Source organism: Trichechus manatus, unplaced genomic scaffold (genome assembly GCF_000243295.1).
Source record: "Trichechus manatus latirostris isolate Lorelei unplaced genomic scaffold, TriManLat1.0 scaffold00247, whole genome shotgun sequence".
NCBI lineage: Eukaryota > Metazoa > Chordata > Mammalia > Sirenia > Trichechidae > Trichechus > Trichechus manatus.
Genome location: NW_004444183.1, coordinates 2,028,802 through 2,053,512, shown reverse-complemented (window position 1 = coordinate 2,053,512; position 24,711 = coordinate 2,028,802). Strand labels below are relative to the sequence as shown.

Here is a 24,711-nt window from a genome sequence, read left to right as displayed (position 1 = left end):
CTCTAACTGCTGCCTAACCCAAAAGTAAATTCTCTGTAGAGGAAGTGACATCATCTAGAGTCTCAACCACTTATCATCACAATGGCATTCAAATAAAAAGTTACCAGGCATATCTTTCAAGAGTGGAGAATAAAAGAAAAAACAGATATTTAAAAGAGACCAACATATGGCCTAGATGTTGGAGTTTTTAGACATGAATTTTTTTTTTATTGTTGTAATTAAATGAAGTTTACATTTCAAGTTAGTCTCCCATACAGAATTTTTTTTTTAACATACATTGTTATGAGATCCCAACCGCTCACCCCGTTCTGTGACAGCACACTCCTCCCCTCCACCCCTGATTCCCCAAGAACATTCAACCAGCTCCTAACTCTCTCTGCCTTCCCCTTTCACCTCTGGACAGAAGCCGCCCCTTTGGTCTCTTGTAGCTACTTGTATAAGAGGCACATTCTTCACAAGTATCACTTTATGTCCCACAGTCCAGTCCAATCCCTGTCTGAAGAGTTGGCCTCAGAAATCGTTTTAGTTCTGGGGTGATGGAGAGACCAGGGGCCATGCTTTCTGGGGCGCCTCCAGTCTTAGTCAGACCATCAAGTCTGGTCTTCTTACTAGAATTTGAGTTCTGCATCCCATCGTTCTACTGCTCCATCAGGGACCCTCTGTTGTGTTCCCTGTCAGGATGTTCATTGGTGGTAGCCAGGCACCATCTAGTTCTTCTGGTCTCAGGCTGATGAAGTCTCTGGTTTATGTGCCATTCTGTCTCTTGGGCCAGTACTTTCCTTGTGTCTTTGGTGTTCTTCGTTCTCCTTTATTCCAAGTGGTTGGGACGAATTGATGCATCTTAGATGGCTGCTTGCAAGCTTTTAAGACCCCAGACGCCACTCACCAAAGTAGGATGCAGAACATTTTCTTAATAAGGTTTGTTATGCCAATTGACATAGATGTCCCCTGAAAGCATGGTCCCCAGACCCCGCATCCCTGCTACTCTGTCTCTCAAAGTATTTATTGTATTTAGGAAACTTCTTAGCTTTGGTTTAGCCCAGTTGTGCTGGCTTCCCCTGTAGTGTGTGCTGTCCTTCCCTTCACCTAAGATCATTCTTATCTACTATATAGTTAGTGAATAACCCTCACTCTCCCTCCCCACCCCCATAACCATCAAAGAATGTTTTCTTCTGTGTTTAAACCTTTTCTTGAGTTCTTACAATAGTGGTCTTATACAGTATTTGTCCTTCTGTGCCTGACTAAATTCACTCAGCATAATAAGTTTTAGCTTCTGCCAAGTTATACGATGTTTCACAGCTTCATCATTGTTCTTTATCGTTGCATAATATTCCATTGTGTGGATATACCATAGTTTGTAGACATGAATTTTAAAATAAGTGTGATTAATACATTTAAAAAATCAGTGAAAATTTTGATCAAATAACTGGAAACTATGGAAAAAAATTAGGTAAAAATTCTAAAACTGAAAAATTATAATAATTAAAATGAACTCAAATGATGGTTTTAACAGCAGATTGCCCATAGCTGAGAAGACTAGTAATCTGGGAGATATGTTGGTAGAAAATACTCCGAATGAAGAATGGAGAAGCAAAAGAATGGAGAATAAAGAAAGAAGTGTAAGAGAAATATGGGGCATGGCAAAAAGATCTAACACTTTTGGGACTGAAGTCTCGCAGGAAAAAGCAAGAGAAAACGTGAAAGAAGCAATGTTAAAAGATACAATAGCTGAGAATTTTCCAAAACTGATGAAAATCATTGAACCACTAAGTCCAAAAGTGCTATGAACGCCAAGAAGGATGCATACAAAGGAAACTATATTGATGCACATCATAGTAAAGCTGCTGAAGACCAGGAACAAAGAGAAAATTTAAAAGTAGCCCAGGAAGGGGTGGAGGGAAGTGGGGATGAGGGAGGTTAAGAGGGGGCAGGGGGTAAGTGGGGGAAATCCATTTCCTTCAAAGGAACAATAATAAGTCTCAGAGCTGATGATAAAATCCAGAATACAATGAAGGGACATCTTTAAAATGCTGAAAGGAAACAGCTGTCAACTTCCAAATCTGCACACACACACACAAAAAAAAGTCCTTAAAAAATGGAGGCTAATTCAAGACATTTTGAGACAGACAAAAACTTGGAGAATTTGTAACCAGCAGACTGCACTAAAACAAATTATAATAAAGGAATATTTCTTGAAGCAGAAGGAAAAAACCTCAGACTGAATCATACACATGCAAAAAAGCACTGAAAAACGATAAATCTGTGGGTAAATTTAAAACAATATCAATCGCACAAGACAATCGTAATAACACTTTGTTGGGTTTTAAATGCATGTAGCAATTATTTGCAAATTTGCAAGGAGGGGATCAACTTATCCAGTTGTTCAGCACAAATAAAAGGTGTGAAATTAAAAAAAATAATAATCAGAACAAAAAACTTCAGGCAACTGCCCAGCCGTGACCCAGATCCATCCACCCGAGTCCATGAGGAAACGCGTTAGTAGCTCCTTCTCCTGTCCTCTAATATAAGTGGGCAGTAATGGGCAGGAAAGTGACAGCAGGGAGAAAGGGAAGAGTCAGAACTCGCTGGAACAAGAGCCTGTGAGGGTCAGAAGTAATTTCTAGGGGGAAAAATATTAATATATCTATAACCCTTCCCGTTTCCCTGAACCAAATCCAATAGGAATCTTCACATACCCACAGAAGCTTGTATGACATATGTCTCTCCCCTTCTCAGTGAAAATGGCTTTACTGTCACAGTTTGTTCCATGATACCTACAGAAAAGGAGGTGTGCACATGGAAACAGTGATTAGTTGGACTCTGAGGGACAAGATGACTCCATAAAGAGGTAAGACGAGTTCCTTCATTATAGGTTTCAGCCACACGAATTAAATGCACCTGTTCTGACTTGGGAACTGCCTTTATTTTGTTCATTAACAACCCCCTTTAAAGAGCTAAAAGCTCATCTCCAGTCTTCCCCTGCCCAACAGAAGCTGTCCTGAGAACGACCCAGTCATCTCTGGCTGGGAAACGGCACTAATTTCCCAAGCAACAAGAGAATGCTGGTAAGAACATATATATTTAAAATCAGGTTGAATATTTAGTTATTTTATCAATTTATTTTATCCACGAAATATGGTTAATTTATTTCAAAGCAATTTTGTAGTCTTTGCAGGGTGTTGGTTATGAAAGTATACTGAAATCTGGGTGTAAGTATTGACCAGAGGGTGAGTGGATTACTTCCTCAGCAAGTGGAGACTGACCCTCATCTACCTTCATTACTCTCCCTGAAAATAGAAAAGATCTGACATACAAGATCGATCATCTAAACAGGGCCACATTTTAAAAATAACAATTTTAAAGCAGTATTTCCTGAAGTCTTGTGAGGAAACCGTGAGGAGTACATTATTTAATGACATTGTGAGACCCAGAGGCCCTCCAGAGAACTTCATTGTTACACCACAATCATATGTATTACTATTAAAGATGCAGTCCAGTAAGTGGAATTAAATCTGTGGTGGTAAAAATAGGTTAAATCTCAGCTCTAATTCAGGAACAGCTTTGTTTTGATCAATACATACAAATGACTCATCTACACTGTAGAAGTCCATAACAGAGATGTGTGCACACAAGGATCTTGAGGCACACTCAGCAAATACTGATTCTCTTGGGCCTGTACATGCAGAAGCTGACTAATGGCTCTCTTCCTCTTTACACTTGGAACTGGCATTTCAATCTGCAAACATGGAGTTTCTGTAGGTACAGGAGCTAATTCTACCTTTGGTAAAAGAGCCTCAGACTCTATATTGTCTACGGAGAGACAAACTCAAGGTGAAAAGGTATGAAAGATATAACAAAATGATGACTAGAAACAAGGATTCCAAATATTTATCGATTAAAAAAAATCTACAGAAGAAGTTGAAGGGCTGATATCCAAATCATTCTGAAACAGCTGCAAAATCCAGCATGCAGAGGTGGTTCATACCTGATGAGGTATAACCTTGGAAAATAGCCCGTCTAATCAGGGACTTGGGCCAGTCAATCATCAGTGAGGGCACGGCACTGCCCATGGAGTGGAATGGACCGACCAGGTTATCCCCTTCACTGGGGCTTTTGTCATCACTTCCACTTGGTTCTGATCCGGGAAAGTTCACACTGTTCCCTGAGAAGATAAATTAAGCTAGTGGATGACAAAGAAAAAAACTCATAATAATCTTCTTAAATCATTAATGATTTTAAAATTATATTAATAACTATTTCTACTATTGCTGGATACCACATATCTAAAATAGTATCTTTAGAAATTAATCATATTCAAGAGGCGTGCTTTGTTATCATACAATTAGTAGTAAAATTGCATATTCTTTTCTTCATTCATTCATTTATTCTACAAATATTTATTACGGTCTACTAAGCCCTAAGTTCTATTCTAGAACCTGGAGTTACAACAGTGAGCCACATCAACAGAGTCCCTGCTATCTAGAATTTACTAGACAGGGAGTCAGAAAAATAAACAAGAACATATTTAGATAAATAATATGAAGTCAGGTAAAGGTAAGTGCCATGAAGAAGAACAAAGCAGGGTATATACGCAGAGAGTGACAGGACTGGAAGGGGGGTGGTCAAGGAAGCCCTCTCTGAGGACAGCTTCTGAGCAAAGACTTGAATGAGTTATTTGAAGGTCTAAAGGAAGAAGGTTCCAGGTTGGGTAAAAAGAAAATGCTATGGGAATGATCTTTTATTTTGTGGTTAGGGGTATGAGTCAGGGGAAGATGGTGTTAAATGAGGCTGGAGAAATGGCCAGGGGCCAATGTTGGGCCATCGCTCTTGCTGTTTATCCTAAGTGTAAAGGAAAGCCCTTGGAGGATTGGTGCAGGAGAGCAACAATCTGCTTGAGCTCCAAAATGACTCTGGCTGTTGTGTGAGGAAATAACTGTAGGGAATACAAGGAAAGACAGTGGAAGGCTTCCCAGAGAGGTGGTCACTGAATCAGACCTCAAAGAAGGAAGCTCACCAGGCAGACAAGTTGGGGAGAATGTGAAGGAGGCATTCTCTTCAGAGCCCGTGAACCAAGTCATGGGAGAGGGAGCATGCCACCTTTGGGCCTGGGACTACTGTCAGGTTTTTGAAGCACAGAAGGTAGGAAGTGCAGAAGCAGATGAACTAGGAATATAGGTTTGGGCCAGGTTGTGCCGTGAACAGGAGTCTACACTTTTCCCTTTGACTCTGGGGAGCTGTCAGTGGCCTTGATGGAAGGCAGTGGCGTTTCAGAAAAGGTTTGGATTTCAGAAAAGAGGGTGAAGGATAGATAGGAGTGAAGGAAGAACGGACACAGAGGGCTAAGGAAAGAGGCAGCAACCAGAATCATAGTCACCTGGTTGTCTTCCTTTTGAGGGTATTGCTTCTTGTATATCATCATAGTAAGCTTCAAAATCTATGTGAAAAAGCAAAATCATAATGTTTCATTTAAAATCACAGATTCTACTGAAATTAATACTGACTCTCCTGATAGACCAAAACTTTAATCACTGGTCTATTTCTAGAGTCTGTATATTACTTTGTAGATTACAAAATACCCTCCAATACAGTGTTTCACTCTGTCATCATAACCACTGGCGGAGGCAGGTGTCACTGTCCCCATGCCTCCCAAGAAGGAGGCAGAGTTTCAAGTAGGTGTGTGGTTTCCTAAAACAGCCCAGCTAATAAGGGAGAGGTCCACACTCCAAACTGAGCTCTTTGGACTCCACACCCAGCGTTCTTTCGTCTCGTTGGCATGTTTTTCACTGTTCTTTTAGCGAACGCTTCTCACTCCCTTCTCTTTGAAGGAGAGAAATGGACATAAGAGCATTCTTCTGCAAATGCTGCGTTTTTGTCCCCTCAGCCCTCCTTTCCAAAGGCTGAGGCACCCACAGAGCTCCTGTCTAACTAGCTAACCCCAGCATGGAGCCTTGAGTACAGTGGCATCCGCAGGGTACACAAAGACAGTACTGTTGCCTGAGTGAGCAGTGAAATCTCATGGAGTCACTGGGTTAGGGACATCAAGGGAAAAAGAAGCTGAACTTTCCTCACTGACAATGAACTTTTCTCTCAGCTTTTTAAGCACAGAAATAGTTTCAGTTCAACCTAAAAACCAATGACCAATGATAAAGTCAACCACGTGATTATTAGGGAAGGAAAGAGGGATGAGGAAACTAATATTTATTCAACACTTACTATAGCCCAGATACTATCCATATGAGATCTCACTTCATTCTCAGAACCCACTGCGGTGGGCACCATTATTTTCTCAGCTTAGAGATGAGGAAACTGAGACTAAAATCTGCACAGTTTAGCAGGTGGTGGTTACAAACCTGGTGCTCTCTGATTTAAAGGCCTGTGTTGATGTGGTTTCATACCTAGACTACCACAATCATTGCTTCCAAAGGAAACTTTGATGCACAGACCAATGGGACAACATGCAAAGACAGTGATGATTACCAGAGAGGTAGGAGGACAGGTTCTGTGGGTGTGGACTTCCTGATGGCCTCTCTCTCTCCCAAGGGCTAGTCACTGGCGGTCCCTCTTCCAGTAACTCTGGCTCTGCGGACAGTGCTGCTTCCCCAGGAGCATCCTCTTGGCCTGAAGCATCAGCATCAGCAGCAAAAACCTGGTAGACACCCACTGTGGTTTCCTGGGAGGGTCTCCCCATGGCTGAAGGGGCAGACTGGCCAACTGTCTTCTGCAGAGGCTCCTGGGACAATGGCACGGTTGTTAAACCCGGGTCTGTTGTGTTTGGCTCCACCAACAGTGGGGTTGACTCTGATAACTTCAAAATAGCACCAAATCTCGAAGAATCCAGTAGCCGTACAACTCTACACAAAGGGGCTTAAAAAAACATGTAACAGTATTAAAAGTTTGGACCAAAAAAAATATTTTTTTTGTTTTTAAAAGTCTATAAATAGTACAAGTTTGCTCCATTTTAAGCAAATCTGACAATTTGAAAATCTACACTTATAAGATAAATGCAGTAGAGCTATGGTTCCATCTGGTGGCATGTAGACTAACAGTGGCATGCAAAATGTGTGTAAGTAGGACCCAGGATTATACAATCATTTTACCTGGGATTTGCTCTCCCTCAGTCCCTGTATTGACCTGAGAGGGTGGCCTGCCAAATCTTATAAACCTCTGGCATCAGAGGTATATCTAAGGTATGGTAGGTAGGGTACGTACCCTAGGTGCCACTTGAAGGGGGAGGGGGTCCACTGAGCAGTTTCTATTAACCCAGTAAGGACCAACGTCCTTCCTTAAGCACGGCAGTCACAGAGGCACAGTGATGGGGAGGCGGGGGCGGGGCACAGAGGGCGGCACTTGCCCCAGGCGCAAGTCCAAGGGGTGCCAGATGAGGCATGAATGACATTCTGAGGCACCACAAATATGAAAGGTGCCTGACTGAGGCAGCCGGACAAGAAGGGGGAAGGCGTTACTGCTGACACGTGGCTACTATTAATGTCCATACATCTTGAAATTGGGGGGTGAGGGAGGATGCAACTTAGAGATTGCCCCTGGGTGCTCCTTACCCTTACTTCGCCCCAGCAGGGACGCAATTTCCATACTTCCCACAGACACTATTTTCCATAGATATGCCTCTGCCTAGCATGGATTATTCATGTGCATTCTAGAAACAATCTTGGGCACACAGGGTTTCTCCTAATCCCCACTCACCTACTTGTCAGTGTCTAGTGTAACAATTCTAAAAATTGTTGTCCTTAGGATTTACAATAAAGAATCAATAACAAAGAAAACATCTCCTTGGACATAAAAATGACGTCTCACTTAAGTAAGCCTTTAGTTTCTACCTGGGAAAGCCATGTATATTATACTGATATAAGGAGGGTGAGACATACCTAACTAGGGGCAATCATTCACTTTGCTGGAAGTTCAGCCACTGGGTGTATTTCTACTGCAAGTTCGTCTGATACATTTGGTGTGGGCTTTGATTTGGAAAAAAATTAAATTTATCTAAAAGAATCTAGGAGTCCCTCTCTTGCGAAGAAAGGCACAATTGCACTCTATGTCTTCACATTCTTTTAACCACTGAGACCAGCTGTACTCAGAGCTCTGCTTATAGAAGCCTTTATATGTCCCCAATGAAAGGATTGAAAGTTAAGTTTATAAGGTCAGTGAAGGCATAGTAGGTACAAGCTTTTGTTGAAAGAATTCACCATCCAGCTCAGAAATGAAAGCTCCTTTGTGCTCTTATTACAAGCATCATTTAATTCACCTGAATACGAACTCAACCTCGCTCCTGATTCAAGCCCAGGTATCACACAACACCTAATGGCCAATCATCACACCACCAGTGCAGGCAGGTTTTCACATCTTATTTTATTTAACCCTACCACTACCCTGTGAAGTACTGTGAACCTCACTTTTCACCCAAGAAAACTGAATCATAGAGAATTGCTTAAAGCAGGGCTGAGCCAGGACTGGACAGGGTCTTCTGACTCCTGCATCTCAGCACATTCCCTCAAGCACGGCTGTCCTAAAGAGCAAGCAAGGTCATGAAGGGACATCGGCCCCTAGAACAGTAAGTCAAAGCACTTGTCATTTCAAAGAACTTATTGTATTCATAAGCCAATAAAACTGTCTAAATGAATATTGGAATCAGCCTCCCATACAGCAACAAGGGTTAGAAACAGCATTTGAATCATACATATTTTCTGCTGCTATCACAGCAATCCACAGGAGTACAGAGGGAAGCACAGTAAGTCAGTGGTGGTGATCTGGTACACTTACTTCAAAACCAACCGAATTTTGCAAAGTTTAAGCAATCTCAAAATAAGCTTGATTTTTTTTCCCCTCAGTCAACAAAATAAAACAATTTTTACCTTCTATACTATACTGTTCTGTTGCGTTGACTAAAAAGAGGTCCCAGGAATAAGAAAGATCTTGTATATCACCACAGTCTTCACACACAGCTTGAAGAGAAAGTTCTTCATTCCAGTTAACAAAGCTGTTTTTAAAGTTGACCCAGGAAATATGGATGAATCTAGAAATACAAATCAGGTTTGAGATTTAAGGAAAATAACATGAGGATTCTTTGTCCACATTTACTCATATCCCAAAAACCAAACCCATTGCTGTAGAGTCAATTCCAACTCATGGTGACTCCATGTGTGACAGAGTAAAATTGCTTCCTAGGGTTTTCTTGGCTGTAATCTTTACAGAAGCAGATTGCTAGGGCTTTCTTCCACAGAGCCTCTAGATGGGTTAGTAGTTGAGTGCTTAGCCGTTTGTGCCACCCAGAGACCTCATATTAGCCATGTTTAAATTGCCATACCTTGGATGATTATTATGTGAATTCAGTAGCAATACCACAGTCAAGAGGCAGTTGTTCCAACAGAACAAGGGGATACTGCATGGTTTAAAATCAAGGAAAGGAGTGTGTCAGTGTTGTATCTTCTCACCATACTCCTACAATCTGTATTCTGAGCAAATAATCCAAGAAGCTGGACTGTATGAAGAAGAACATGGCATCAGGATTGGAGAAAGACTCATTAACAACCTGCCATATGCAGATGACCCAACCTCTCTTGCTGAAAGTGAAGAGGACTTGAAGCACTTACTGATAAAGATCAAAGACTATAGCCTTCATTATGGATTATACCTCAACACAAAGAAAACAAAATCATCACAACTGAACCAATAAGCAACACCATGATAAATGGAGAAAATAATGAAGTCACCAACTTTACTTAGATCCACAATCAATGCCCATGGAAGCAGCAGCAAAGAAATCAAACAACATATTGCATTGGGAAAATCCACTGCAAAAGACCTCTTTAAAGTATTAAAAAGCAAAGATGTCACTTTGAGGACTAAGGTGCTCCTGACCCAATCCATGGTATTTTCAATTGCCTCATATGTATGAGAAAGTTGGACAATGAATAAGGAAGACCAAAGAAGAATTAATGCATTTGAGTTATGGTGTTGGTGAAGAATATTGAATATACCATGGGCTTCCAGAAGAACGAACAAATCTGTCTTGGAAGAAGTACAGCCAGAACACTCCTTAGAAGCAAGGATGGTGCGACTTCATCTCATCTACTTTGGACGTGACCAGTACTTAGGTATCTATGTATCTAAGTACATGACCACGTGCTTAGGAAGGACCAGTCCCTAGAAAAGGACACCAAGCAGAAGGTCAGCAAAAAATAGAAAGACCCTCAATAAGACAGACACAGTGGCTGCAACAATGGGCTCAAACATAGCAATGATTGTGAGGATGGTGCAGGACTGGGCAGAGTTTCATTCTGTTGTACATAGGGTCACTATGAGTAGGATCAAACTTGACATCACCTAACAAAAACAACAACAACGGCCAATATTACTAAACTCGTATGGTGTGACCAGCCCTACACCAAGCTCAGCACAGCATAATCTCATCCAAGACCATGATATCCTTTGAGAAAAATGCGCTAATCTCGTGCCCCCTTTGTGGAAGGCACCGAGATTCAGACAGGCTGTGTGACTTTTCTCCAGGCCACACAGAGAGAAGGAGAGAGCCAGGACTGCACCCTGGTCTGACCCATTCCTCAGTCTGTGCTCTGGCTGAGCTCTAACAGAAGACAGGCCGCCAGCTCCATGTCTCTCCTCACCTCTGGTCTTGCTTTGACCCATCAGCCAGCCTGATGCAGTCCCAAGTGGCTGCATATGCCCCCTCACCCAGGCCCTTCTCATCACCATCCACATTGGCCAAGACCATGCTGGCCAGATCCATCAGCGAAGGGAGTTACCATTCCCCTGCCTTGCCTGCTCTTCTATGCCCAGTGCCCCCTTCCCACCCATACAACCCTGTGTCCACTTCCCTCTGGCCCTGTCACCACATGGTCTTCTAACTACAGTAGTCCCCCTTTCCCACAGTTCCCCTTTCCGCAGTTTCAGTTACCCACAGTCAACTGCAGTCTGAAAATATTAAACGGAAAATTCCAAAAATAAACAATTCATAAGTTTTAAATTGTCCACTGTTCCGATCAGCGTGATGAATCTTGCACTGTGCCACTTCGTCCCACCTGGGAGGTGAGTCATCCCTTAGTCCAGAGTATCCACACTGTATACGCTACCTGCCCATCAGTCACTTAGTAGCCGGCTAGGTTATCACATTGACTGTTGCGATATCACAGTGCTTGTGTTCAAGTAACCCTTATTTTACTTAATAATTGCTCTATTTTATTATCAGTTACCATTGTTAATCTCTTAGTGTGCCAAATTTATAAATTAAACTTTATCATAGGTATGTACGTATAGGAAAAAAGATAGTATCTACAGGGTTCGGTAGTATCCGCCGTTTCAGGCACCCACTGAGGTCTTGGGACGTATGTCCCTTGGGTATGGGGGGACTACTGTAGTGTCTTTACTCTCTTTTGCTAACCCTTTTCCACATGTTGCCTTTTGTGAAACACTAATTCTTCAAGATATCAGTGTGGTTTGGCACGATTGAACAGATTTCTTTCCGTGGGACTTGTGGAACATTTAAAAGGCCATGATCGATGGAGATTGAGTGGGTATGGGGTGTGTAGCTTACCACACAGTGCACCCGTGACAGGTGGTCTTAAATCCCTGCCTCATCTCCCAGCTCCCAGCACAGAAGACCAGAGAGGGTCCCTGCAGGACACAGGAGCCACAAAGGGTCCGGCTTGTCCTATGGGGTGTGTGAACGTGACTGTGTGTGAGAATGTGTGTGAGTGTGAGTGTGTGGGTATGTATGTGTGTGAATATGTATGTGTGTATGCTGTATGTGTGCATGTGGGTATGAGTGTGTAAGTCTCAGTAGGTAGGTGTGTGAGTGTGTGTGAATGCGTGAGCATCAGTATGTGTGTGTGTCAGAAGGAAATCAGTATGTGGAATGGGTAAGTTTATGAGTATGTGAGAGTGTGAGTATGTACGAGTGTGTGTATGTGAGTGCATGTATGTGGTGGGGGTGGGTGGCATGGTCTGAGATCTCAAAGGGACATTGGCCATACAGGCCCAAATATTTCCTAACAGGACTGAAAGAAGATATTCATCCAACAACTTCAGTACTTGAGGAACGAATATTTTAAAATTAATTCTGTAACTATATTGTGAATAGCAGAATTATACAATACATTGTATTTCTGGAATAAAAATGTTTAACTTGCTCAATGTAATGATTTAAATTATGCCCCAAGTTTTGTAACCCTCTTCTTGGCTCTTCTCCATTTTTAATATATATCAAGAGCCATTAAAAAAAAAAAAAAAAAAAGGCAGTGGTCTGGATCTTTCTGGACCTCTGGAAAGCTCTGCATAGTCTTTGAGGCTCAAAATTTGGGGCCCACCATAACACTTCAGAACTGAAACCCTGAATTCAAGTTAAGGGGGTTCCCCTCAGTAGGGTCCTTCTGACCCCTGAGGTACCATTCTGCTCTTCTCACCTCCCACCTCATCAGGTCTCGGAACCCTGTTCACCCTGCGAAGCACAGCTAGTTTGCTTCCTCCTTCAGGATGCTCTCAGAAATTCACTCATCCCCTGCGTTACCACATGCTGTTTTTACCCCCCTTGCAGAGGACGCTATGAGTCAGAATCGACTGGACCACAACCGGTTTGGTTTGGTTTTGGTTTGCAAAAGTCTAGTGATGGGAACAAGCCTTGTCTTCCCTAGGCGGCCACCCAGGCAGCACACAGACCTGGGTGCAGAGCCCTGCTGCCCCACACTTGCCCTTCCCGGAACCAGGAGGCAAAGCAGTGGAGAAACAGGACTCGGTCTCTGCTCACCTCTTGGACTCCACCACCCAGTTCCTCCGGAGGGGGAGGCAGGTGCGCAGCCACATGGAAGCCTGTCCTGGCGCTGTCCTTGGTTCTGCCCCCCTTCGTTGAGTACCTGGGGGGCTGACGTGACCTTTAGGTGCAACTCGCCTCTGTGTTGCTGGGTTGGTTTGTTGGTTTAGTTGGTTTTATTTTGCCTTTTTCTTTATTTTTGTCAAGGCATTCCTTTGCTCCCTAATCCCTCAGTCTCAGATGGTGATGGCGTCTTTGCCCTGACACGCCAGGCTGAGGACTGGGCCACTTTGCCTCACTCTGGCCCCTGCAGCTGTTGTGCAGTCTCGGGGTGTGTGCTCTCAGCTGCCTGCGCTCGCCGTGCCCGTCATCATCGCCCAGCTCCCACTCCAGGACCACCTGCATGTCAGCTCTGCACGGCAACTGCTCTACCCACGGGGGCCCGCCCAGAGCTCAGCTGCTAGCAACCCTGCCCCTCCTCATCGGTAGAGACTCTGGGGCTAACTTCACCCCAAACTCCTCGCCATGCCCCAGATTTCCTCTGTGGCTCCAAATGCTGCCAGGATCCCCGCAGACAGACACCTGTGGAGCCGGGCGGGGAGTACCTGAGTGCTGGCTTGGAGCGGAGGGACAGGAACACCTGAGCTTCGGAGGAGGTCCGGCTGCCGCTGGACACCTTCAGGGTCACCAGGAACTGGTCATAGCCGTCACTGAGATCTGTTGCTGCAAAGGAGATGACCGGCGCCGTGGAGTCCAGTCCACTGGGCGTGGGAGTGTGGAAGCATGGGTGTGCAGGCGCCCCAGCGGGAGCGCACCTCCAGTGGTACCTGGAGACGGGGGAGCCCAGGGAGACGGCCTGAGTCTGGGGCCACTGAGTCTCATCCTGCGGCTCTCCTGGGGGCCCAAACGGAAAGCTAGGTTCAGAAGAGACAGTGCTTCCCTTATTCTATAAAGTAATGGAGGAGGGAAACTTCAGAAGTGGGCACAGCAAGGCAGTGGGGGAGGGCTGGGCTCGGCTCCCACCAATCCACGTCACCAGCGTCCCCTAACACCGAACAAGCCCTTGCTTCCGGTCTCCCTCATGGTTTCCATTCTCCTCACGGGCACCTCCCTACGTTTTTGTCAACCCATGTCAGCCCTGTGCTTTGAGCTACTGCTCAGCTTCTCCCCCTCCTGAGGACTGGGACCCCTCCTGCAGGTACCTCTGCCCCTCCCATGTAACCCAGCCACTAAGCATGGGCATTTAACCCTCCTGATAATCCTATGTGATAGACAGCGGATGGCATGTGTTATTATTCCAGTGTCCGGAACTAAATAAAGTTTGGAGAGTCAGGAGGAGTTGCCCAGTCTTGGAGCAAGGAAGTAACCGAGCCAGGATATGAATGCCAGGAGTCTTGCCTCCCAACCTCAAGACAGTGCTGTAAGATCACAGTGGATACATTCAACAAAGATATTCATGCCTACTCTGAGTCAAGCAAGAATCCAGCATGTCCTTAGACTTGAGGAGGTCTTAATCTAGTGGGGGACACAATCTGCAGCATCACATGTACTGTGACAGACGCTATAATGGAAACAGATGTGGTTGCTGCACAGTGCCTGGGAGCTCCTGTGGCCTTTGATGCACTAAAAAATAATTATACCTGTTCGGCAGGATTCTAACACCAACGATTCTGAATTCCAAAGTATGCATTTGGAGAAGGAACAGGATATAGATAAATGCGAGTACCGGGTAAATCAGCCGCACAGTACCTGTGGTGCTCACCTGAGAGGTGTACCCGGGCTGTCGGGGTCATAGGACTGGGACCCACTGAGGACGATGGTGGAGGAGGGAGCCTTGGTGATGAAGAGGTGTGTGCCCTCTGAGACCACACTGACGGGGGTCCTGGCTCGAACATCCACCCCCACTGAGTAGTTGCTGTGCACCATGCTGCCTTTGACTTGAACCTGTAACATAAATGACAGGACAGTCACATGGGTGGTTGTTATGGATTGAATTGTGTTCCCCTGCCCCGCTAAATATGTGTTGAATTCCTGGCCCTTGTACCAGTGGATGTGATACTATTTTGAAAGAGAGTTTTCTTTGTTATTTTAATTATATCTTACCTAAATAGGGTGGGTTCTAAATCTAATCACTTCTGAGTTATAAAGGACCAGAATAGACACAAAGACATGCACACATATGGGGGAGGTCAGTCGCCATGTGAAGATCATCTACTAGCCAAGGAAGGCCAAGGAATGGAGGAACAACCTGTACTACCAACAAGAAAGACATCATTGACAAGGTCAAGACTTGGATTTGGATTTTTAGCCTCCAAAACTGTGAGAAAATAAATTTCTATTCTTTAAAGCCACCCGCTTGTGGTATATCTGTTACAGCAGCACTAGGAAACTAAGACAGTAATGAAATAGGACGAGGGCTGGAGCTGGATGTTCCTCTTAAATGTAGAAATGAAACTGATGAGTCTAAATACTTCATTGGCTACAACTAATGGCTTTAAGGGCTACATGGAAAAACGTCATTATTTTTCAACCAGCTTTGTGACTCTTGGGAGATAAACTGGCTGGAGTCAACGAAAGTGCTAGCATTTTCCTAGCTAGGTGTGTATTAATGTACAAAGTTGGGACTTTCCTAACACCTTAAATAACAATTTCCATGTATGCACATGTTTTACAGTTTTCAAACTTCTCTGTTGACACTAAATTATGAGTCAGAATCAACTCGATGGTAACAGGTTTTTTGGTTTTTTGGTGGATTTTGTGTGACATACATTTCCTTAAGCTACTTCTTTGTAAACCCCAAACATATTATGGAATTGAAGAAATATAAATGAAATTTAAGGCAAATATTTTTAAGCTCACACAGCACGACCCAGTCCCTGGACCATGTTTATGGACCTGCAAAGCTGAGGGCTATACCACGGCAGATGAATTTCATTGGAAGCGCTCTTTGGGAAGCTGGCCAGATAGCCTCTGGAGGAAAAACCCTCCCCCATTCTCGCCTCAACTATAACATCAGAAAGCTCAGGCTGATGGATGGAGGAGGGCTCACTAATGATCTCCGAGGAGTTCTGCTTCCAGGTCACTTCAATATGGCTTAGAACTACCACCCTAGGAGTCGGCTTCCAGGAAACCTCCATACGGACTGAATCAGGAACAAGTGATTTTGTAGAATATAATTAATACAAAATATTTTCACTATTTTAAAATTAAATTTAAGTATAACTGGCGAAAAGAATCCTTCTGATGCTATTATATCATACATGTTGTTTTTGTTGTTAGCTGTCGTTGAGTTGATTCTGACTCTTGGTGACCCCATGTGTGCAGAGCAGAACTACTGAATAGGGTTTTAAAGGTTGTGTCCTTTCAGAAGCATATGGCCAGGCCTTTCTTCCAAGCTGTCTCTGGGTAGGCTTGAAACACCAACCTTTAAGCTAGTATTCGAGTGCTTAACCATTTGCCCCACCCAGGGACTCCATTATATTATACATAGACAACCAAGAAAGTACCTCCTTTTCAAGCTCTTTTCCTTGCTCTTGTCCCCTACAGCTGTTGTCTTCCAGGCCTGGGCTGTCTTCTCTTTCTCTTTTCACTCTTCCCATCAAGGCAGGAGGCTGACCCCACCACTCCCCTGCTTCCACTCTCCCTCTGTGTACATAGCTCCCCAAAAATCTCCACCAGCTCCTGCCCTCACTTCACTACTCTGCTAGACACTCCACCTGAATATTCTCTTAAAATTTCAAACTAAACTCATTCAATAATGAAGACATGCTCTTACCCCAAGTCTTCTTCCCCATCATGCTTTCCTTTCTATTGCCTTCAGAAGGAAACCACCCCCCCCATTGTTTCCAGCCTCATTCCCACCACTCACCCCAACAAAACCTAGTTGCTCCTGCCTCATCTCACACCTTCTCCCTGCCCTCATGCACGCTTACCTCCATGCTGAAATCCCTCCCCTAGTCTTCAAAGATTTGGCTCAATAGCCTCCCCTTCCTCTGAGTTCCCTTGGCACTTGGCTCATTCACTGTTTGGGTGCTTTTTGTTGTTAGGTGTTTAGGTGCCATCAAGTCAGTTCCAATTCATAGCGACCCTACATACAACAGAACGAAATGCTGCCCGGTCCTGTGCCATCCTCACAATCGTTGCTATGTTTGAGCCCATTGTTGCAGCCCCTGTGTTAATCCATCACATTGAGGGCCTTCCTCTTTTCTGCTGACCGCCTACTTTACCAAGCGTGATGTCCTTCTCCAGGGACTGGTCCCTTCTGATAACACGTCCAAAGTAAGACAAAGTCTTGTGATCCTTGCTTCTAAGGAGTTTGGGCATTTATCACACCTTTATAGCTTGTTGTCATGCACAACCATCATCTGTCTGTCAGTGGAGGTTTGCATGTTGCTGTGAGGCTAAACAGGTCTCATCAGAGCTTCCAGACATAGATAGACTAGGAAGAAACACCTGGTGGTCTACTTTTGAATATCAGCCAATGAAAACTCTATGAATCACAATGGTCTGATCTGAACTGATGATGGAAATAACACAGAACCTTGTTCCACATCTAGCTCAACTGGCATAATGTAGTTTATAAAGAAAATGTTCTACATTCTGCCTTGGTGAGTAGCGTCTGGGGTCTTAAAAGCCTGTGAGCAGCCATCTAAGATACTCCACTGGTCTCACCACTTCGGGAGCAAGGGAGAATGAAGAAAACAAGATACAAGGGAAAGATGAGTCCAAAGGACTAATGGACCACAACTACCACGGCTTCCACCAGACTGAGCCCAGTACCACTAGATGGTGCCTGGCTACTACCGCTGACTTCTCTGACTGGGATCACAACAGAGGGTCCTGGACAGAGGTGGAGAAAAATGTATAATAAAATTCTAACTCACATAAAAAGACCAGACTTACTGGCCTGATAGAGACTGAAGAAACCCCGAGAGTATGGCCCTCAGACACCCTTTTAGCTCAGTAATGAAGTCACTCCCGAGGTTCACCGTTCAGCCAGAGATTAGACAGCCCCATAATACAAAACGAGACTAATGGGGCACAACAGCCCAGAGACAAGGACTAGAAGGCAGGAGGGGATAGGAAAGCTAGTAATACGGAACCCAAGGTCGAGAAGGGAGAGTGTTGACATGTTGTGGGGTTGTTAACCAATGCCATAAAACAATATGTATACTAACTGTTTAATGAGAAACTATTTGTTCTGTAAAGCTTCATCTAAAGCACAATAAAAAAAAAAATTAAAAAAAAAAAAAACAACCTTTTTCCCTTGTGCACGGGGCAGCCTTGAGTTAGGGCTGACTCCATGGCAGCTAATAGCTTAACAATGATAGACTGTTGTGTACCATCTACCAGGCACACCAGGCTGTTGAGGTCAAGTGTGCCAAGGCTATGCCTCATTCGTCCTCCCATCTCTGCAGTGCCTAGCATGTAGCCAGACACCAATAGGCACTCTGCTTCATTGGGCAAATGAAGGAACAGCATCCCTCCTCCACTTATCCAGTCTCCAGATTTGCCTTTGGATTTCCCTTTAGTTACCTACAATTAATCAGTCATCTTGGCAGGTCTGGTGGTGTAGTGCTTAGGAACTCAGCTGCTAACCAAAAGGTTGGAAGTTCGAATCTATCAGCCACTCCCTGGAAACCCTATGAGACAGTTCTACTCTGTCCTATAGGGTCCCTATGAGTCAGAATCGACTCAATGGCAACGGGTCTTTTTTATTTTGGGGAAAGTCAATTGCTCACCCTGTCCTGTTCTGCTCTCCAGTCCCACTGCCTCTATCCTGTTTCAGCCTCTAGTTATTTCTTGGCTTTACTATTAGAATGCTCTCTCATCATCCTATCCTTCAGTCTATTTCCAACTGTTTCCCAATTAATATTTTCAAAGTGGAACATGGATCATACTCTGAAACCTCTGATTTTTCCCATTACCTACATCTAAAACAATGGTACTCAAAGCATAGTCTGCAGCCCTCTGTCATCCAGTGAATTGCTGCCGGTCTGGTCCACAATGAGGTAATTGGGAAACTCGTATCAGAGTTTGACATTGCCATGGCATTCAAGCACTTGATTGTAAACTTGTTTCTGTGAACCAGGTGTACAATAGTCTGGGTGTTGAAGAGCTTCAGTGCTGAGCTATGGGGCCTGAGCTGATCTTGATGTACAGTGGGACCATATGTCCATCCACAGCAGATTTTTTTTTTAAAGTCCCTCTCCTGCAGATAGTTTTGGGGGGCACTGGTCTGGTCTCCAGTCCCCTATCTTCAGCCTGGCCTTCACCATCTGCACAGTCTGATTCCAAAGTCCTTCTCCAGGGTTCCCCCCTGACTCCCTGTGCTCCAAGCAGATCACAAGCTCTGACCTCCTCCCTAGCTTTCACCCCAGCTGTCACCTCCCCCAAATCCTATCCCCGTGAACTTGCTCTCTCTGATCTCTCTGCCAGACCTCTCCCCGTGAAGCCTACTCTTGCAGCAGTGCCTCTCCCCTTTCTGAACCCGCATATTTTCAGCCACACTGCACTGAGCACCAGCTGAAGCCCATCATGGGGATGCTTCTTTGCGCTCCTGCTCTCTGACTAGTGTTCTCTCTTCCTTTCTAGGTGAGGAGCTCTTCAACAACACAGGTAGTCTTCTGACATACCCATTACAAGCACAGTGGCTTAGTCCACCTAAGTGCCCAGGAAACTGTTCTTAAATGAATACAGAGGAGTTTTAGACGCAGTTTGAATCAATTACTTTGCCAGTGTTTGAACATAATTTGTTCTCTCGAGTTGGTTAAGCATTTCTGTGGAAATTGTATCTACATTTTTTTAAAGCAACCCCCCACCTTTCTTTGACAGAATCCGTGTAGAGCTAAAATGCTGAGCTCTTGCTAACAGGCTCATGGAAAGTAATGGTTTCATTGTGCACGTAGTATAGTAGACTTAACAACACCAGCTTCCAGTCAGCTCACTGACCTTAGCAACTGCAGTATAGTTTCCGTACTCCAGAAAGTAGCTTGGGACAGTAACGGTTTGTCTGTGGATGTCAACAGCAGGGGGAAGGGACACATGGGAGCCATTAGACTTCATAAAGCTCCAGGTGTAAGAAAGGCCTTGGAAAATGTCACAGAGAATGGCAGCTTCAAAGGTCACTCCCAGTCTCACTGGCTGAGACCGCCATACCTAAGTATTAAAAAAGAAATGATGCCTCATTAAAATTCCCATTATATCTGATAAAATAGTGAATTACTAAAAATTGACTTTGCAACTGTGAAACTCCAACTACAGTGAAACCTGTAAATATTTCATATATTCTAAATTAAATTAAATCAAAAAGAAAAAAAACAACCCCTAAAAATCCGAAAGAAATGTAACCTTATTTGAAACAAGTAACCTAGGAAAAAAGTGACTTTAATGTAGAGTATTTTGAGTATATACTCTTAATGGGAATTATTCTAAGGGCAAAAAGGACTGCAAAGAAAATCAAAGTTCATTCAGCAGTTTTCTTTCCTGTGCTAATATTTGCATTGTAAGTATTTTGTGTACTTATTAGAAAAAATGCTAATTATGCTAATGTTTTAGGAACCAAGATTTTAGTATAAGAGAATACAAATACAAAAAAATATAAAGTTTACATAAATAATGCTTTCTGAATGTGAAACATCAATATAAAATCATGACTTATTTGACTTTATTTTGAATTCATGTTTACTAGTACTATACACTGAAAAGCTCAGAAGCAATGACAACCCAGGAACAATAACCACCCTGGTGCCAGATTCCAGTCTCTAAATACTAATTAAAAGGGTCAGGGCTCCTTGGAGACATGGCCAATTCCAGAGTTGGGGCAGCTGTTGTGCCAAGAGGAAAGAAGCTTTCAAAGACTAATGAAGTCGTGGCAGAAGGCCATCACAGCCCAGCCTAAAGAATGTTTCATAGGCCCCAAATAAGCCCAAATGAGGATCAAACAGGTAATGTCTATAATTTATTGAATAGTATCAATATATAAAAAATCAATGATGCTAAAAGAGACAGAGAGGATTCCCCTGTCCCCACAAAACACACAAGCACACACAACTCATCTGCTGCCATTGGAAGTAACTAGTGCCCCAACTTCCTACTCTGAACACTGGTGATGAGGGGAAAGAATTGAGCATTTATTCTTGTATGCATGTACAAATTATATATATTTAAGGTAACCTTGCAGTTCTAGGTAGTCCAGTGGTTAAGAGTTTAGCTGCTAACCAAAAGGTCAGCAGTTCGAATCCACTAGTCGCTCCTTGGAAACCCTATAGGGCAGTTCCACTCTGTCCTATGGGGTCGTGATGAGTCAGAATTGACATGACGGCAACAAGTTTGGTTGTTTGTTTGGTGTAGTCCCACCTAGTCGATTGGAGCAGGGGTGGTGCAGTGGTTAAGAGCTCGGCTGCTAACCAAAAGGTTGGTAGTTCGAATCCACCAGCTGCTCCTTGGAAACCCTATGGGACAGTTCTACTCTGTCCTATAGGGTCACTATGAGTCAGATTCAACTCGATGGCAATGGTTTTTTTTTAACCTCATGGATTAGAGAAAGCATTTTTTGTTTGTTTATGTTTGTTTGTTTTAACAAAAGAAATGTTGTGCATCCCAATCAAACCAACTACTGCATGAAGATATTCTGGAGATTGAAATTTGATTATGGACCAGGTTTTGATTATATTAAGAAAGAGGAGTGATAACAGTTGTGCTATGGCATTGTGTTCATCTAAGAAAATGTTCTTAGTTTTTAGAGACACATACTGAAGTCTTCAGGGGTTAAATGTCATGCTATTTGGGAATGACTATAGAATATTTCATCAAAGAAAACATACATAAAGCAATATGGCAAAATATTAATATTTGTTCAGTATAGGTGATAAGTTCATTATATTATTCTCTCTACTGTTATTTATGCTTGAACATTTTAATAATAAAAAATTAAACTATAAATAGCTATTCATAAGTTTATAAAAACATATTTGCTAACAGTAATAATCCAAAAAATACAATGACACAGGGAAATATAATACCTATGTGTTCATAAACTTTATCATTCCCAGCCACTCTGTCTTTCCAACCCCCTTTCTTCCCTTCCTCATCCTCTAAGAACAAGCTGTCCTACCATACACTGAACCTGATGAAAGTCAAACCTTCCTGAGGTTGGTAGAAGCAAGAAAGGCCCACTGGACATAGTCCCTCCCATGCTGGGGAGAAAATGAATGCAAGGTTCCGCCTTGAGGAATTCTCTTTTCCAGGTCTCTGTTATGGATTGAATTGTGTCCCCCCAATATATGTGTGTAAATCCTAACCCCTATATCTGTGGTTATAATCCCATTTGGGAATGGGTTTCTTTGTTATGTTTCTAAGACAGGATTAGTGTAGTGTATGTATGTCTTAAATCAATCTCTTTTGAGATATAAAAGAGATTAAACAAGCAAGCAAGAGAAGCAGAGATGGGGGAAGAGAGTCACCAAGCCACATGAAGATCACCCAGAAGCAGAAGTTCAAAGAGACAAGGACCTTTCTCCAAAGCTGACAGAGAGAGAAAGCCTTCCCCTAGAGCTGGCACCCTGAATTCAGACTTGTAGCCTCATAAACAGTGAGAAAATTAACTTCTGTTTGCTAAAGCCTCCCACTTACGGTATTTCTGTTATAGCAGCACTAGATAACTAAGACAGTCTCTTATAAAAATTGAACAGGCAAGATTTCTAAAAGGAGTTGGGAAATGGGATTTTAAGAAAAATTAGTGTTCTCTATTAGTGGAATTTCACCTTTGACATTCTTTAAGTGGCTTTAGTCATGTTAAATTACTTTTAAATTATTTTTTATTTTTTCTGCTCTGAATATGATGCGATTCTTGGACTTGTCACAAAACTGCTCAGATTTACATGAGTTACAGCAAATTTTAGGAGCCCTAGTGGTGTAGTAGTTAAGAGCTCTGCTGCTAACCAAAATGTTGGCAATTCGAATCCACAGCCGCTCCTTGGAAACCCTATCAGGAAGTTCTGCTCTGACCTGTGGGGTTGCTATGAGTTGGAATTGACTCGATGGCAACGGCTTTGTACAGCAAATTTTAATGATAAAATGCCAATTTTTAGCCTATTAATAATAACAAACATTAAACACTATGAAAAGCTCCAGTGGTACAGGCACTCTTCTCAGGTGCTGACACAGCCCCACCAGGACATTGGCGAGGTGTTTATCAAGATCCTGGAAAAGGCACCAATAGTCTTTGGTTCTATAATTTCTAGGAGTTATGCCTATGAAGTATCATAGACATGCTGAAAGGTTTGTGTACAGAACGTTATTTATATTGATAAAAAATTAGAAACACTAAATGTTTAATAATGAGGACATGAAAATATTGAATATTTTGTATATATGATTTAAGATTATACTTCCATTTAAATCATGTGATCAGAAGACTAATAACAAGAGAAATTAGTCACACTATAATGCAGTTGTCTCAATTTTGTTATGCACAAACCTACCAAAACAAACAAACAAACTCGTTGCTGTCAAGTTGATTCCGACTCGTAACGACTTTATAGGACAGAGTAGAAGTACCCCATAGGATTTCCAAGGAGAGGCTGGTGTATTCAAACTGCTGACCTTTTGATTAGCAACCCAGCTCTTAACTTACACAACTCATATAAAGACTCTTTAAAAAAAATACTAAAAATAAATACATCAGACTGTTAATACTGGCTATTTCCTGATTGAAGAATTTCAGATGATACCATGTTTTCTTTATACTTTTCATTATCTACACATTTTCTAAAATGGACACATTCTATTGTATATTCAGAAAAAGGAAGTTATCATTTTTAAATGAGTTGATTCTCAGTCACATGCTATGTCTACCACACCACAGTGGATCTTCTCTTCACGTGGTAACCAGAAAACTGGTGCTCGTTAAACAGTGTCCTAACTATTTTACTTCTAGCTTCTCATTTAATTCTTATAACAACTCTGTAACAGAAATACTGTTTTCTGTTTTACAGGTGGAGAAACTGAGGATCAAATATATAAAAAATATTAACCCAACGTCACACAGTTGATCAGTAGTTTGAACCTATGGCATTCCTGATATTTGCCCATTTTTAACTGATAGAAAGGTGGTATCACACAGCTCAACTTGGTAGCAGTTAGGATTCAAGCCTGATCCCTCTGCCTGTGCCCTTCCCTGTGTCTGCTCTTAGCTTTAGCTCCCTTACTTCTCTGTCCATCTCCCACACTCCGAGAACCCACTTCCGCACAGACATGCTCACTGGCCTGATCTTACTGGAAGGGGACACGATATTTGCAAGGAGCCCCGTGATGGATGGCTCTGTGCAATGCGGCTCCCAGGAGGACACATCCTTGCCCTGGGGTGTTGAAATGAGCTTGTCTGTCTCTGCTGCCACAGCCTGAGGGAGGTGCCCCTGAGACTCAAAGGTGCCGAGCAATTGAACTCTTCAGGCTAGAATGCCACAAAAAACATTTTAGGAAATGCAGCCAAGTCACAGATTTTAATTCCAATTTGCCATTTGATCAACTTTGTCCCGAAAAGGAAAATTTGCTCTAAATCAAAGGCTTCAAAGAAACTAAATAAACTGAAACGCTATTTTTCCGAACCCAAACCTCATAGTTTGCAAACCCAAACCTGAGTTTCCAAGGACCAGAATGTCACTTGCCAGTATAGCAGGTGCTCAACAAATAACTTACAATTTCTGTTTATTTTGCTGTCCTATATATTCAAGTTGCCTTCGTCCTGAGAAGGCTACAGTTCGCCACACAGTTGAAAAAAAAAGCCCTCCTTAAAGCAAGCTGTGCTGAATACCAGTGTAATATAGGCGAATAAAAGGCTTATTCACATGCCTGAAGTAAGGCTTTTCCCTTCCGCCAAAGGCAGGGTGGACGTGTCTGCCATGCTCAGAACCCCTTCAGAGGCGCGCCTTTGT

The 24,711-nt window shown here is 43.1% G+C and overlaps 1 protein-coding gene across 1 annotated transcript in view; it reads right to left on the bottom strand.

The window, feature by feature from the left end:
- Positions 1–24,711, bottom strand: part of PKD1L1 (polycystin 1 like 1, transient receptor potential channel interacting) — a 145,432-nt gene that overhangs the window by 99,352 nt on the left and 21,369 nt on the right. The window contains exons 8-14 of the mRNA XM_012559424.1: positions 19,727–19,933; positions 14,538–14,719; positions 13,381–13,602; positions 8,868–9,028; positions 5,375–5,434; positions 3,986–4,162; positions 2,697–2,774 (exon numbers count right to left, since the gene is read on the bottom strand). Coding sequence (XP_012414878.1) covers positions 2,697–2,774; positions 3,986–4,162; positions 5,375–5,434; positions 8,868–9,028; positions 13,381–13,602; positions 14,538–14,719; positions 19,727–19,933 — 1,087 coding nt within the window. The remainder of the gene's footprint in view (positions 1–2,696; positions 2,775–3,985; positions 4,163–5,374; positions 5,435–8,867; positions 9,029–13,380; positions 13,603–14,537; positions 14,720–19,726; positions 19,934–24,711) is intronic.